Source organism: Camelina sativa, chromosome 2, assembly GCF_000633955.1.
Source record: "Camelina sativa cultivar DH55 chromosome 2, Cs, whole genome shotgun sequence".
In the NCBI taxonomy this organism is placed as follows: domain Eukaryota; kingdom Viridiplantae; phylum Streptophyta; class Magnoliopsida; order Brassicales; family Brassicaceae; genus Camelina; species Camelina sativa.
Genome location: NC_025686.1, coordinates 4599495 through 4614361, shown reverse-complemented (window position 1 = coordinate 4614361; position 14867 = coordinate 4599495). Strand labels below are relative to the sequence as shown.

General features: G+C 32.4%; 2 protein-coding genes across 4 annotated transcripts; one reads left to right on the top strand and one right to left on the bottom strand.

Moving 5' to 3' along the window:
- On the top strand, positions 2841–8378 carry LOC104717529 (oxysterol-binding protein-related protein 2B). Of its 3 annotated transcripts, none has more exons than XM_010435113.2 (10): positions 2841–3448; positions 4567–4929; positions 5393–5489; positions 5728–6062; positions 6280–6435; positions 6732–6899; positions 6991–7131; positions 7221–7433; positions 7557–7670; positions 7755–7925. In XM_010435113.2, the coding sequence occupies exons 1-10, from the start codon at positions 3122–3124 to the stop codon at positions 7923–7925; spliced, it is 2085 nt and encodes a 694-aa protein (XP_010433415.1). In that variant the 5' UTR covers positions 2841–3121. The 3 variants fall into 3 exon arrangements, with proteins under 3 accessions (XP_010433415.1, XP_019089498.1, XP_019089503.1); XM_019233953.1 differs by having other exon boundaries at positions 3122–3448; positions 4564–4929; positions 7755–8378; XM_019233958.1 differs by lacking the exons at positions 2841–3448; positions 4567–4929 and having other exon boundaries at positions 5735–6062; positions 7755–8378.
- LOC104717520 (pEARLI1-like lipid transfer protein 1) lies at positions 13919–14665 on the bottom strand. The gene has a single exon (XM_010435101.2). It carries the CDS (start codon positions 14594–14596, stop codon positions 14108–14110), a length of 489 nt encoding a protein of 162 aa, XP_010433403.1. The 5' UTR covers positions 14597–14665; the 3' UTR covers positions 13919–14107.

The following is a 14867-nucleotide window of genomic DNA, read 5'->3' as shown; positions in this document are numbered from 1 at the left end:
CAAGAACAAGCCTCTAGGAAGCTCCTACAACGATCCCAGCTACAGATCTCTACAGGAACGCCCCAAATCTCCAAGAAATCACCAAGAACTCTCAAGAACTTTTCTCTCTTTTCGTTTCTCTCCAACAACGGCTAAAACACGAATGAGACCAAAAAGAATCGAGTTAAGGGTTTTCCCTTTCTCTTTACCCCAAAACGCAGCGTTTGACTTAAATCAAAACGCAGAGAATTGAACATGCATCGACCGATGCACCCTATGCATCGACTGATGCAACTCCCAAACCGGGATTCCGGTTCACGGATGTTACAAAGCCTGCCGCAGATCTTTCTTAATTAATTAGCAAATTACGTTGTAGTTTCTCACACCTACAATGTAGAAAATAGCTTTATATAATAATGTATAAAATAATGTTGGAACGTCGATTCAGCAAAACGAACTACAAATTTATTTTTGATATATTACATTCAACATTTTTTGTAAACGACTTGTTGGTGAAAATACCAAACTTAGTTAATTTTTGAGATGAAAATTATATAGAAATATGATTAGGATGCGACAGGTAATGCGTCACTACTAAAAATTGTTTATGTACAAATAAGACAAAAAGTGTCACATTTCACGCTGCAAGTGCAATAACATGAAGCGACAAGTTTTAAGATTTGTAATTTTGTACACTCCTCGGTTGGATTCATCTTCCGATCAAAAATTTTATTTCGGATTTAGTCCTTTCCCTTTCAATGAAAGATTCAAGGAAGATTATAGATTCTCGTAATTTGTATCCAAAGACTCTAATCAATTGTAAATTTGGATTATGAAATTCCGAAACATAATTTTTGAATTGGATGACCAGCACATCTGTTTTTCAATTTATTTATTTTCAAAATTTTGTATATAATAAATACATAGCTTTTCAATTATGTTGAAGTGATTAAGAATATTTTTTACTGGTGTCTTAAGACTATAGTTTATTCCATAAAAAATGGAATACAACACAGCAACAATAAATAATTGAAATTTTCTCAATTTATTTATTAGTTCTATTTTTAGAAATAAATAGTGCATCGCACATTTTAAGCTAAAATGTAACTTTTTAAATGGATAATCTACTTTATTAAATTCTCCATAAAATCCATGAAAAACTTATACTTAGGATCTGAATGATAACTGCAATCAATAGGTCAAATTCGTCTGCGGTTTGGATCGCTTTATTTGTAAGACAGATAACAAACCGATGCGGACCAAAACGACATCGTTTTGGTCATTTTCGATGTGTCGTGGTTGCTACGAAATGACCAAAACGATGTCGTTTTAGTAAGTTCTAGTTCCACGTGGATGTCACAAGTTGTCTAACTCAATTCCGTTAAACTCTGATTTAAAATTAATCAAACAAATGTTGAAATTGACAATATTATTATATAATTTATGTAGCAAATTTAAATTTTAACACCATTCAGATTGTTATTTACAAGATACTGAAGTTTAGATATGAAAAAAATATTAGACAAATAGTTGAAGTTGATTTTAACCATTTACCCTTGATCAAAACTAACCATAAGGTCCATGATAGTTAAGCTAGAAGAAGGGCTACCATATTAAGGAATAAATGACTTATAATATAAAACTAAAACAATTTTTTGGTCTCGCAAAACAAATTTCCCATCTTAATTCTATAATTATTTTCTAGATTTAACACTTATACATACATGTAGTAGTAGTATCATACTACGGGCTTGATTGGAACAACATATACTAGAGCATGAGCATTATGCAGCATAAGCATTAAGGTGTATAAGCTGTATACTATGATTAATATAACACATTTAGTTGATTGGTATAGCAGTGGAGTATTAGATATTATATTTATATTTAATATATGATACTAATTAATTAAAAAAAAATATAATTTAAATGTGTTTCATTAAAAAAAAATAATTATCACTCATTGCTATATAATTTTTTTAAAATATATTTTATATTTAATAAATTTTATAAATTGTTATATATATAAATGTGTAATTTAATAATTTTTAATTTTATATATTTATAATATTACACATTAATTACAAATAATTAATATATATTATAATTTTTTATATGAGTTTATATCTATATTTACATTTTTAATTTCAATAATTTTTTAATATATATATATATAATATAACACACTAAACTATAATAAAACAATAATATATATTATAAACGTTATATCCACAATAATATTTTAATATATTAAATAAATTATTATATTATTTTAAATAATAACATGAATTAGTTTCTCATATATATTATCTTATAACAAATAATTTTATCTTTTATAAAATCATAATTTTTTATTTTTACAAAATAAATTAATTATTTAAATTTCTTTTAATATATATAAATATTTTAGAGTTAAATGCTTGGGAAATGCTTCAAATTAAAGCATATAGGAAGAGAGCATAGGAGAGCATCTACAGCTTCTAAATGCTCTCTTATATGCTCTTATAATAAATATTGACTGGATGATAAAATTTAAAAAGCTTCCTCATATGCTCTTCCAATCAAGACCTACGAGCATCATCAAATCAAGAAAAATTTCCTGAATTATATAAATAAATTATAAAAACAAATATTTTTTTGTTATAAATCTACGAAAAAGGCGTACGGGTATTCTTTTATAGAAATTTTATTCTTCTGTAACGTTTAACTTATTATATACAGTATATTTTAGTTATATTATATTTTAATTTTTTTTCAATGGATAATAAACTAATAAATTATTCGAAACGTGTTACATATATACAACCAAAGCACACCATTTCTGATTATTTCCATATTCTCGTCTTTGAACATCTCAGTTATTAATCAGCATATATCATGTTTTTATTCGCATATATATCATCATGATGACGCATATACACATATGTGTATGCGCATAAAAATTAGATATTACGCTGTCTCTCTCTCTCTCTCTCACTCAATTTCTCTGGGGAAAAAAATCTCAAAGTTCTTGAGTATGGGAAGCTTGATGATCTAACAGATCAAATCATCAATGTGATCTGTCTTCTCAGATTTGTTTATCATCTTCATCTCCTTCTCTGTGTTGATTCGTTAATTTTTTTTTCCTTCTAAATCGGCGGCGATGCCTTTGACGAGATCGAAGAGTCTTCCGGCGACGGAGAACGGTGAATCCGATCGGGAGAAGTTGCAATCAGGAAGATCAGTAGCTGGGATTCTCTATAAATGGACTAATTACGGCAAAGGATGGAGATCTAGATGGTTCTTACTCCGCGACGGAATCTTATCTTACTCTAAGATCCGTAGACCGGAGAATGTGAATATGTTATCTCCTTCCGATGATGTGAGGTTAATCGGAGATATTTCTACCGATCGTCTTTCCAGGATGAAGAGTTGCAGTGGCCGTAGTCGTCGGAAACATCACAAAACCATCGGCATTGTTCATCTCAAGGTATATATAGTTCGATTTCAAATGATGAGATTGTTTCGCTTAGGTAGTTCCCGGAACCTTTGCCTCATAATCTTGCTCTCATGATTAATTTGGTTTGTGTTCTACAGAACCAGTTGGTGTGTGTGTGTGTGTGTGTTTTTTTTTTGTGTGACAGAGTAAAGTACTGTTATATCATCGTCTTCTTCTTGCTTCTTCTCTCTATTGGTTGTACTTCTGTAGTTTGTCATTATGCAATTTCAATTCTGGTAAGCTTTTTTTACTAGCTTGCTTATCTGTAGTGGGCCAGATGAACAGGTATTGCAGTACTAAAGAGGGGGTCTCAACAGTTTTTAAAAGTTCATTACTGATAAATCAAATAGCCAAGATACAAAAACATCTTTTGGCTGGTGTCTATTACAATCTAGTATTGCAGGACCAGTTTGTTGAACACATTTTTGACTCATTTACACATTTTACATCCGTTAAAATTTTGCTTTATGTTTGTAGTAAAGCCAAGAAGGGTAGAAATTTGTCATCTTTGGTCACATGTAAAAAGCTCTTTATCTTTTGTTTTCTTTTTGTTTTGTTTTGTTTCCTCAATCTTCTTTCCAGGCATGGGCTTGAGTTCTTTTGATTTGTATATGATTTTTTTCTTGGCCATCTTATCCTTGACCAGTAGGTTTTGTCATCTCTTTTTTTTTTTCGTGGGGTTACAACATGATTGGTGAATGGTAGGTATAACTAGTCGGTAGGAAATAGTGAAGTGTGGATATAATGGAGTTTGGCTGTGTGGGAGCTGAAGGCCACCTCTTGGGGAAATTCTGGCCATATATGTTTTCTTAACTTGTAAGAGTTGTATTTGCTTAATTTAAGTAAAAGCTTATCCAGACATAAGCTTTGCGTGTGTTTTTTCTTTTTCTTTCCGGGTAACTGCATTATTGTGTGTTTGCTTTCTAATTGTTCGTTGGAACATGGAACTTGTGATTTATTGGTTATTCATAGTTCATTTTTGAACATTAGAGCTTCTAGTCTGATCTCAACTTATTTACTTTTATAATTGGATTTTTTTTTTAATTGTTTGAGGGACTAAGCTTGTAGTTTGATGAATATCATCATCCCATTCTTTTGTTTTTCAGCAGGTTTCATCTTACCGAGAAAGCAAATCTGATCATAGAAAGTTTTATATATTTACTGCAACCAAGACTTTGCATCTGAGGACTGATTCTAGAAGTGATAGAGCTGCATGGTTACAAGCTTTAGCATCTACCGGAGGCATAGTTCCTCTCCAGTCACTTAGTGGGGATTTCTCCTTCGTATCACCAAAGGATTTATCCATATCTACTGACAGACTTAAGAGACGGTTGCTTGAAGAGGGAATGAACGAGAGTCTTGTAAAAGAGTGCGAACAGATCGTGGATTCAGAGTTCTCTGAAGTTCAAGAACAAATTAAACTTCTCCACGAAGAACGGACAAAGTTGCTTGATGCATTGAGGCAACTAGAGGTAAAACTGCTTTTCTTTTATGATCTTATTTGTTTGGTTTAGTTGTTTAGTGTGGTCTTGCACGTTGTGTTGTGTCCTTTCATATAATGACTTAGTATTCCACAGGCTTTACGGTACAGTTGCATAACTTGCTTTAGTAAAACCTGAGCATATGCACAAACGCATGCTAGCTATATTTGACATTGAATCGCTAATGGGAAGGTTATTCAAATATATGTTTTTCATTATTTTTATCTTCTTTCATGAGGATATCTCGTCCAGTGAGTTGATAATTTCTGAAATTCATAAATCTATGCGTAATTATGTATTATGCATACACAATTTGAATGTCATTTAATGATATTTGTGAATCTTGCGAAAGATCTCTCACTGCTTTTGAAATTGGTTAAAGATGATTCTCTTTCACATGCATTCGCTTATATCCCTGTTGGCTATTCTACAGTGAGAATTTCTTTGTGTACAGATGGCTAATCTTGAAGCTGAAGCCTCAGGGATCCATGACAATGCCTACCAATTAACAAATCATAACTATTCCAGCTTAAGACGTGGAAAATATAGTGGTACACACGATTTCAACTGCTTAATTACATCTCTGTCTCTTTTTATCCGTTTCAGTCCTGCCACTAACCAATCAAGCTGCCGAGGAACTTTTTAGCTCAGAGTAGAACAATATTTCTGTTTTGATATTCTATTATTTGTTTCTTTAATGATAGTTCTTCTTATGCTTCTTTTACATACCTTCAGTGGAATTGCATAAAGCTGCCTTTGTTGTTTTGCTTGACATTATTTAGTTTCTAGAATGCAGTACAAGTGCTTCATCTGATGATAAGCAAGAGTTTGAGGATATATCTGAGGAAGACGAGGCTTCCTTCCATGACACAAAGGAATCATTTGGCGAACCTGATGTTGGTTCTGTGCACACGCATTTCAAGAGACGAACCAAGCTTCCTGATCCAGCAGAGAAAGAGAGAGGTGTCAGTCTCTGGTCTATGATCAAAGACAATGTTGGAAAGGATCTCACACGAGTTTGTCTTCCTGTTTATTTCAATGAACCAATATCCTCTCTCCAAAAGTGTTTTGAAGACATGGAGTACTCTCATCTCTTGGACCAAGCATATGCATTCGGAAAATCCGTAAGTGACTTCAACGACTTACTGTTTTGTGTAATTGACTTCCCTCTGTAAATGCGAATGTTTTCTCTACTCTATACGTAAGTTTAATACCAATTACTAAAGATTTTGAATACATAAGTTCTATGATCTTGCATGATATGATAGGTGGTCTAGACTTATGACTTTATCTTGAATTGACCTCTCAGATTGTTGGATTAACAGAGTTTTTCATCATCAGGGGAACAGTCTCCTTAGAGCCCTGAATGTTGCTGCTTTTGCGGTCTCTGGTTATGCTTCCACTGAAGGACGGCACTGTAAACCTTTCAACCCTTTGCTCGGGGAAACTTATGAAGCTGACTTTCCTGACAAGGGAATTCGTTTCTTCTCTGAGAAGGTAATCTGACACATACTCTTATATAACTGAAGTTTTAATGAGATGAACATATATGTCAATGTTCTCCGACACATGATTAATGGTCTATAAAATACAAAATAGGTGATTCGTGCAGAAGCTCTCTGATTCAAGAGCAGCTCTTAGTTTTCGAAACACGTTAATTTGCTTGTAATTGACACTCAGCTTCACTCATCTGTATTTAAAAAAAATGGAATATATGGAGAAAAGTTAGATTGAGAATCTTTTCTTAAGAAGTTTAGCATATAATTCGTCAGGGTATTGTGCTCTCATAATAGGTCAGCCACCATCCAACAGTTATTGCCTGCCATTGCGAAGGTAAAGGGTGGAAGTTCTGGGGAGACACAAACCTCAGGTCAAAGTTTTGGGGGAGATCGATTCAACTTGAACCTGTTGGAATCTTGACTCTGGAGTTTGATGATGGAGAGATTTTCCAGTGGAGCAAAGTATGCAATAGAAATAAATTACAAAGCTCCTTTATTTTCCACGTTTTATTTCTGTCCCTCATACTGATAACTATATGCTTTTTGCTCTTAGGTAACAACAACTATATACAATATCCTACTTGGTAAACTGTACTGTGATCACCATGGAACAATGCAAATCCGTGGGAATCGCCAATATTCTTGTATGCTAAAGTTCAAGGAGCAATCAATTCTCGATAGAAATCCCCACCAGGTGATTTTACTGAGATACACACTGTAAATAGTTTTCTAGGTCTTGAATACCTGAAATAACTCCATAATCATATATATATATATGTATAGGTTAATGGTTTTGTAGAAGATGTAACTGGAAAAAAGGCTGCAACGGTTTTTGGTAAATGGAATGATAGCCTTTACTATCTTGCTCCTGGGGAGGGACTCAACAAGGAAGGCGCCTCATTACTGTGGAAAGCGAGAAAGCCACAACCTAATATCACTAGATACAACTTAACATCATTCGCGATTACACTAAATGAACTGACACCTGGTTTGGAGGTATATTACAATGTGTTGCTTTCGGTTTATATTTATAAAACATGGAGTTTGGGTTTCTGCTTTACTTACATCTTGTTTTAGAAGCTGGCTAATCTTGTCGTAATATTGTTCCTTTGGGTTAAGGAAAAGCTCCCTCCAACAGATTCTAGGCTCCGACCAGATCAACGTCACTTGGAGAACGGTGAATATGAGAAGGCAAATGAAGAGAAGCAACGATTAGAGAGAAGGCAAAGAATGGTACAGAGAGGATCTCGACACTAGTTCTCTTGTCCATGAACCTTTTTATGTTTTAACAACCGTAAATTGTTTTTGATTATGCAGTCACGGCAAATTCAAGAAAGCGGGTGGAGACCGAGATGGTTCGAGCCACAAGGAGAGAGCCAAAGTTACAAGTATACAGGCGATTACTGGGAAGCACGGGATAAGAGAAGTTGGGATGATTGTCCTAACATATTTGGAGAGTTCACCGAAGAGATGGCAGATTGTGCATAAGCTGAGGTATCACGATATGGCACATGTTGTGATGCCAAGTGGTTGATACCCTCAAGAAACTTGTTCAACTGGAATCGATCCGTGAATCAGCTCAAGATTAAGATACATTTGTGCCGCACTTCCTCGCCCTAGAGATTGTCTTGAAAAAATGAGCAGAGAGCTTTCTTCCGATTTCAGTTCTCTTTATCTAAACTTGGGAGATCTAAAGATGAAGTATTCTTTTTCAGTTCTTTTGTAATAATGTTTATTTTTTTCCTTTTTCTTTTTTTTGGTTATAGCTTCAAGAGCGTCTTATAAAGAGTTTATAGAGAGAGCCTCACTGTAAAGGGTCACCAAGAAAAAATTTAGTGTGGTTACAACATTTGGACAAACATTCATTGTGATCTATTGTACTTAATTCTATACAGAAGAAGCCACTCAAATATGAGTTTATGCGTATGTTGGTCATTTATATACAGAATGTTTTTAACAAAGCCTTTTTTATTTTTTTGCAAGACAAATTCTCCAAATCACAACTTTTTGCAGTTTCATCTTCCATTTCCAAAGTGAAGAATAATAAGCAGTATAAGCCATGTTCGTAACCTTGCGCTAGCGACAACAACGAATAGTGGTCAAAAATTACATTCAAATAAGTTCTTTGGAAGGCAAGATTGGGGAGAGTTTAACACGCCAGCCGTTGATATAGAGACGCTGCGACAAACAAAAACTGTTGCTGATAAAAAAAAGCAACACCGGTGATAGTTTTAGAGTCAAATAGATGTCGCTAGCAAATGTTGCTGATTGTTAGTGAGAGACATGACGCTTTTGATCAAATGACAAAAGTGACAAAATAGATTTGAATTCCTTATAGCGAGAAATTCGATTTGTTATACTGTTTTTTTTTTTTAATTTACAAATTTGACGGTGACGATGAAATTATTTGCAATCTTACCATTCTTTTTAAGAATTAGAGAGTAAAGATTGCAAAAACAAAACAACTTGGAAAGATTATTTTTACTAGATAAGCCTTTAACAAATATCATAAATTGCGCAATAGTAACATTAATNTTTTTTTTTTTTTTTTTTTATTATTGTTGTTGTTGTTTGGCTCAACTCAGAGACGTGTTTGTTGTCGGCCAAAGATGGATATTTTATTAATATGATATGTATAAATAATGGGCTATCTCAAGCCTAGTAGTAGTCTATATCTCGTCGATGTCAATGAATCGTCGTTTTTTTTGTATTCAACATTAATATGGATTGTCGTTTTTGTATTCATCATTAATAGGGATCGTCTTATACTAGATGTTGACGATCATAATTTTCTAAATAAAGGCTTTATATGTTTGGAGTTTTTGTAGGAATTGATGCTATGCCTGTGCGGTTCAAATAGACTAATACATAATTATCCTACCCAAATATTAGCGGTTTCAAACAATGTCAATCCGATGACGACTGAGATTATTCCGGACCACAAAATAAGAGATATTTGTTTACATGTTCTAGCAACCTGCAAAAACATTACGACAATGTTTTCAGAAGTTATATATATGTATGCGATATAGTGCATGTAGATGTAAGTAGATCCATAGCAAGATAGAGCTACTTTATTTAGTAGAAAGGAAAAGAAAAAAAGGGAAAACTATTGATAAGATCATTAGTAAATTATGAGAGACATTTGATAATTGAGGACGAAATGGTGAATGACAGTTATGTGTGTGTTTCAAGATATATATATCATATACATGCACTTGTCACACAACTCACAATCAAGGTCAGTTAATATAAATATAATTATCTAGTTTAGTTTGTAAAGCTAAATTATTAGTTTTATGTACTATACCTATACGTACTAATTAAATTGATGATCAACTATTACAACGTGTGTGTACATGTAAACACTAAAATAGAAGAGAAATTTTTTGCAATCTTTCTTACCAGTTTACTAAAAGTATGCAAGTAAATTTCAAGAATAGCGAAACACGTAAAAATAATTAAAAATGACAACTTTATCATAACGTAAATAAAGTTTCCTTAAAAGGAAAAAGTTTGCCGAAGCAAATGTGAAACTTGGGATCTATTTTTGTTCCATGAAGAATCTTATCATAACTTTATAAAAAAGAAACCCTACTAACTTTAAATCAAATCAATCATCAGTCGAATAAAAATCGATGGTACACATTCACACACAAATAAAGAGGTTAGTTTACGTTTGAACACTAATTGTCATATGATTAGACCCAAAACTAAGTTTCAACTATGCAATTAACTGATATATAAATATAGTTCTAAACAATCGAAACTAAAATTAGGAAGGAAAAAAAAAACGTATGCATCTAAATTGTATTAATATAACCCAAGCATATGAATGGCGTTGTGAACAGACTCATATTTTAGACAAGTAGAGTAAGAAAAATCATTGATCTTTCCGGAAAAAAAGAATTGTTTACTCTTGTTTAAAGTCAATAAAAAATATTTGTCCTCGTAGAAAATATCACTGTTTCAACGATGATACGACCAAAAATAGTTAAACCCGACAATACAAGAAGATTTTTTTCGAACTTCTTCTAAAGAAACAAAAAACCAAGAAAATTGTTAAAGAGGGTATGTATTTTGATTGGGCAGCTATTTAATACTTTTCGTATTTAGCATCTCATCACTCGATTAAACGTCAATGTCATTTTAATTCTAGATATTTCAAATATCCAGAGGTGTTAACTTGTAACTTGTAAGTAAGGTCTTCAAAATACACTTTTAAATAGCATATTCATTTATAGTATTCTACATATTTGGCATTTATCGCCTTTTTCAAGTAAAAAAAAAAGAACATATATGAATAATATCCACATTCAATTATTTTAAATATCTGAACATATATGAATAATATCCAAGAATGGAACAGAATGTCTAGAATTTCATATATTCAAATCTCAGATCAAATATAAACTTGCTTTAAATGTTACAACTCGTTTAAGTTTTTTTGTTCAGCTAATTCTTCCATTCCAAAATCAAAATGATTACAACGTACTGTAGTATAATCCCCCGAAGTTCAATGGTAAAAACTAAAAATAATTGTAAAACAGCTCATCTCTGATTCATGCAGGGATTAATTAGAGCTATAGAAACCAGTATTAAATAAATGTGAACAACATAGACATTACATGACATAACATGTAAACTTTGAGATTCGTTGGTTTATTTACAGACGCATGCAAAAGGACAAAGGTAATAGGCAAAAAGTACTTGAGTGCATAGTATCGGTTCAAACCGATGGAGGCACTTTTTCACTCGGTATATTAATCCGAAGAGGTAAAAAAATTTCTATAAATATTACCTTCTCTCCAACGAGAGAACTCAGAGAACGATCCAAATTCTTACTCATTTTTTATTCTTCACTTGTGGTTATGTTTTCCGTTATTTTACTAGATTAGGACCCGCGGTACACCGCGGAGCAAATTATTTATAATTAAAACATTTAAATTATAAGTTGTATTTATTAGTTAAATAATTGTATAATAATTGTTAATTTTATAGTTTAAACCATATACTACCGTAATATAATTTACTTTTTACATAATATTTATTTAATCAATTTAATTAGATATGTCTATTTTCTGATAACAATAGTGTTAACAAAATAATGAAATAATGTTTTACCCGTGTAACACCGAATTAATGAAACCTGTCCCGCTATATACCGTCCCGAAATATTTAAAATCGCACTATATCATCTTAATTTTTAATATTTATTGTTTTGTATTATAAATATTAGATTGAGTTAATATGTTATTTATTAAGATTGTAACCATTTACATTTTATAAGATTGACGCTTCTTATAAAATTTAAATATTTATAATACTTAGAATTCTTAAAACGATTGAGTATTTCTCATATTTGAAGTTTCCTATAAGTTTAAATATATTATTAATATTTTAAAAGTCTTCTAATTTTTTTAAAAGTTGAAATATTTTATAATACTTAAACTTTATATTTGAAACTTCATAAACATTTAAATATTATTAATATTAATAAAGTTTAACTTTCTAAAAATATAAATATTTATAATATTTAATATAACATTTATAATATTTAACTTTTTAAAAATCTTTAAAATAAAGAACCGGAATAAACCAAATTAAAGTTTTTTAAGTTTGAATACCTGATAAATTAATCTTTCTATTCATTTTGTATTCTGAATCATTTTGGTCTCTTTTATAGTATGACTCTAAACTATTGCCCAATTTTTTAGGCGATGTGGGAGATTGTACCGGTATTTTTTTTATTTATCTATTGAGTAATATATGTCTGTTTTAAATTTTTTTTATTACATCATATGCAAGAAAAAATCACAATTTTTATTAACTAAATTTATTATAGAATAGTTCAAGATAATTTAAATATAAATTCAAATAAAAATGAAAAAGAATCATATATTTATGTTTAAATGAGGTAGACAGATTTTCTTATTTTTTAAAATCTTACCTATAATTAATTTTGAAATTTTTGGTAACTAATATTAAAGTCAATGCATTAAATGCAAAAACTTTCCAAAAAGTATTTTTGAGCAAAAACTGCTGCAAAAATACTAGTATAGATGTTGCGCTAAAGAGCGTCGGAAAACACATGCTTGTTATGTATGACACATGCATGATACATCGACGCGATGTGTTAGTGTAAAATATTCCACATCGGAAAAATGTAAAAAAATTTAAGTAATATATAAAGGGTTAGAGCCAATCCACTCATTGCCAATTGGTTTTGAGTTGGAAGCCCATAGTAAAACCCGAATCTAACATGGTATCAGAGCAGGTTGATTATTAGGCCACCCTATGGATGTTGTTCCCACATATGCCCACGTTTCAGATGGTCATACCTGAGCGTGAGGAGGGGGAGTGTTAGTGTAAAATATCCCACATCGAAAAAATGTGAAAGGATTTAAGTAATATATAAAGGGTTAGGACCAATCCACTCATTGTCAATTGGTTTTGAGTTGGAAACCCATAGTAAAACCCGAATCTAACATGATATCAGAGCAGATTGATTATTAGGCCACCCGTGGATGTTGTTTCCACATATGCCCACGCTTCAGATGGTCATGCCTGAGCGTGAGGGAGGGTATTAGTATAAAATATCCCACATCGGAAATATATGAAAGGATTTAAGTAATATATAAAAGATTAGGGCCAATCCTGCCAATTGGTTTTGAGTTGGAAGCCCATAGTAAAACCCGAATCTAACACGATAAATACATGTAATTCCGATAAACATCTTCAATTTTCGTATTCAGCTATTCATCAAAATGCTAGATTATATTAGTATTGCTAACTACTTTTTGTTTTTCTTTTTTCTTTGAGTCGGTCTTTGCGACTACTAATTTGTAAATATCTTTGCAACACTTTAAATGGCAAATTCCCCAGTGTCCCCACATACATCAATCTACTTCTGTCATTATACATCATCACGGGTCATACCACCCGAACCGAAGAGACACAAAAACATATTCTTCAAAGTTCCTATCACGCCATCCTAGGTGTCAAACGTTCATACGAATTGATCGAGTTAGACCTGAGTACTCGTACTAACTCTCAATCCTCAATACTGATGAGAAGAAGAAGCTAGCAGAGTTACACCCGAGTACGAGACTCTCAATACCATATTAACTGGTCTCCAATTTCTCTGTTATGCTATAATGAGCTAAACCGGAGAAACTTGAGTTTTAAAGGAATCACTTCTTCAATAGTGAATAAACGAACACTAGCAAAGCATCAAAACGTTCGGCCAAGCATTGATTTCGGTTTAAACTTATCATACCAAAAACTTTCGGTCATAGGCTAATGAAAGAATATGAACATCATTGAATTTTAATGTTCAGTTACACCACAATCTTGGAGAATGGTCTATTCATATTTTAGTGTTTTATATACAATTTTAAGATTATTAAAAATTATCGTTTAAAGGATGTTTAAAAGAAAAAACGATTCTTGGCCGAAAGCAAGAATTTGAAAATGAGACGTTGGTTACAAAATCTCTTTCATTAAACGGGTTGAAATAGAAAAAGATTGCTACAAATTAAGATTCACACATTTATAATTCACTTTAACAAATCAAGATTCAAACATAAACTCTATCGTACATGCATTTATTCAAACTGAAATAATTTGGAAAAGTATATTGTGCACGGGCATCACATAGGTGATATCGTTCAAGCACACTCGAAACCAGACGGAAGCTTTTTCTCACAAACGTTGAGAAGAACGCTGAGAGATATAGGAACGTTAAGGTTGATTCCGAGAATGTTGGCCTTAAGAGCAGTGCATAGACAAATCGCAGCGTCAACGTCAACCAAACCTTCGATGAGCGAGCAACATGATTGAGATGATGGCTGACCCAGCTGGATGTTGAGTAGACTGCTTAGGACATTTGCACATGCACCAAGCTTGAGGGTATCTATAGGGCACTTTCCAGATGAACCAGGGTTGCTCGGAGGTGTGACCGGCATAGGGTTAGGACTTGGGACCGAAGGACTTGGGACTGGAGGAGGACATGGGATCGGCTTAGGCTTAGGACTTGGGACTGGCTTGGGTTTAGGACTTGGGTTGCAGCTGTTACAGTTAGTTGCAACGGTTAACGTGAAAAAGAGAATGTTGAGAGCAAAGAAAAGAGCAAGAGAAGCTGAGTTCTTTGAAGCCATTTTTCTTTTTATTTTTTATAAAGATAGGTACTGTGTTTTAAGGGTTATTGGATGAATGTAAATGAAGAGAAGGTGTTGGTATTTATAGGGTTTAAGAAGGAGACGAGAACCAACTTGTTCAATTTTAGTATAATTAATTATTCGCAGATATATATAATTATTTGCACTTATCTACTTATATATTTAAATTCTGACCATTTATTTTCCTATATGCATGTAGCTACGTCGTCGAACCTCGAAATGATTTGGAAAATAGTTTTTATATTTGAAT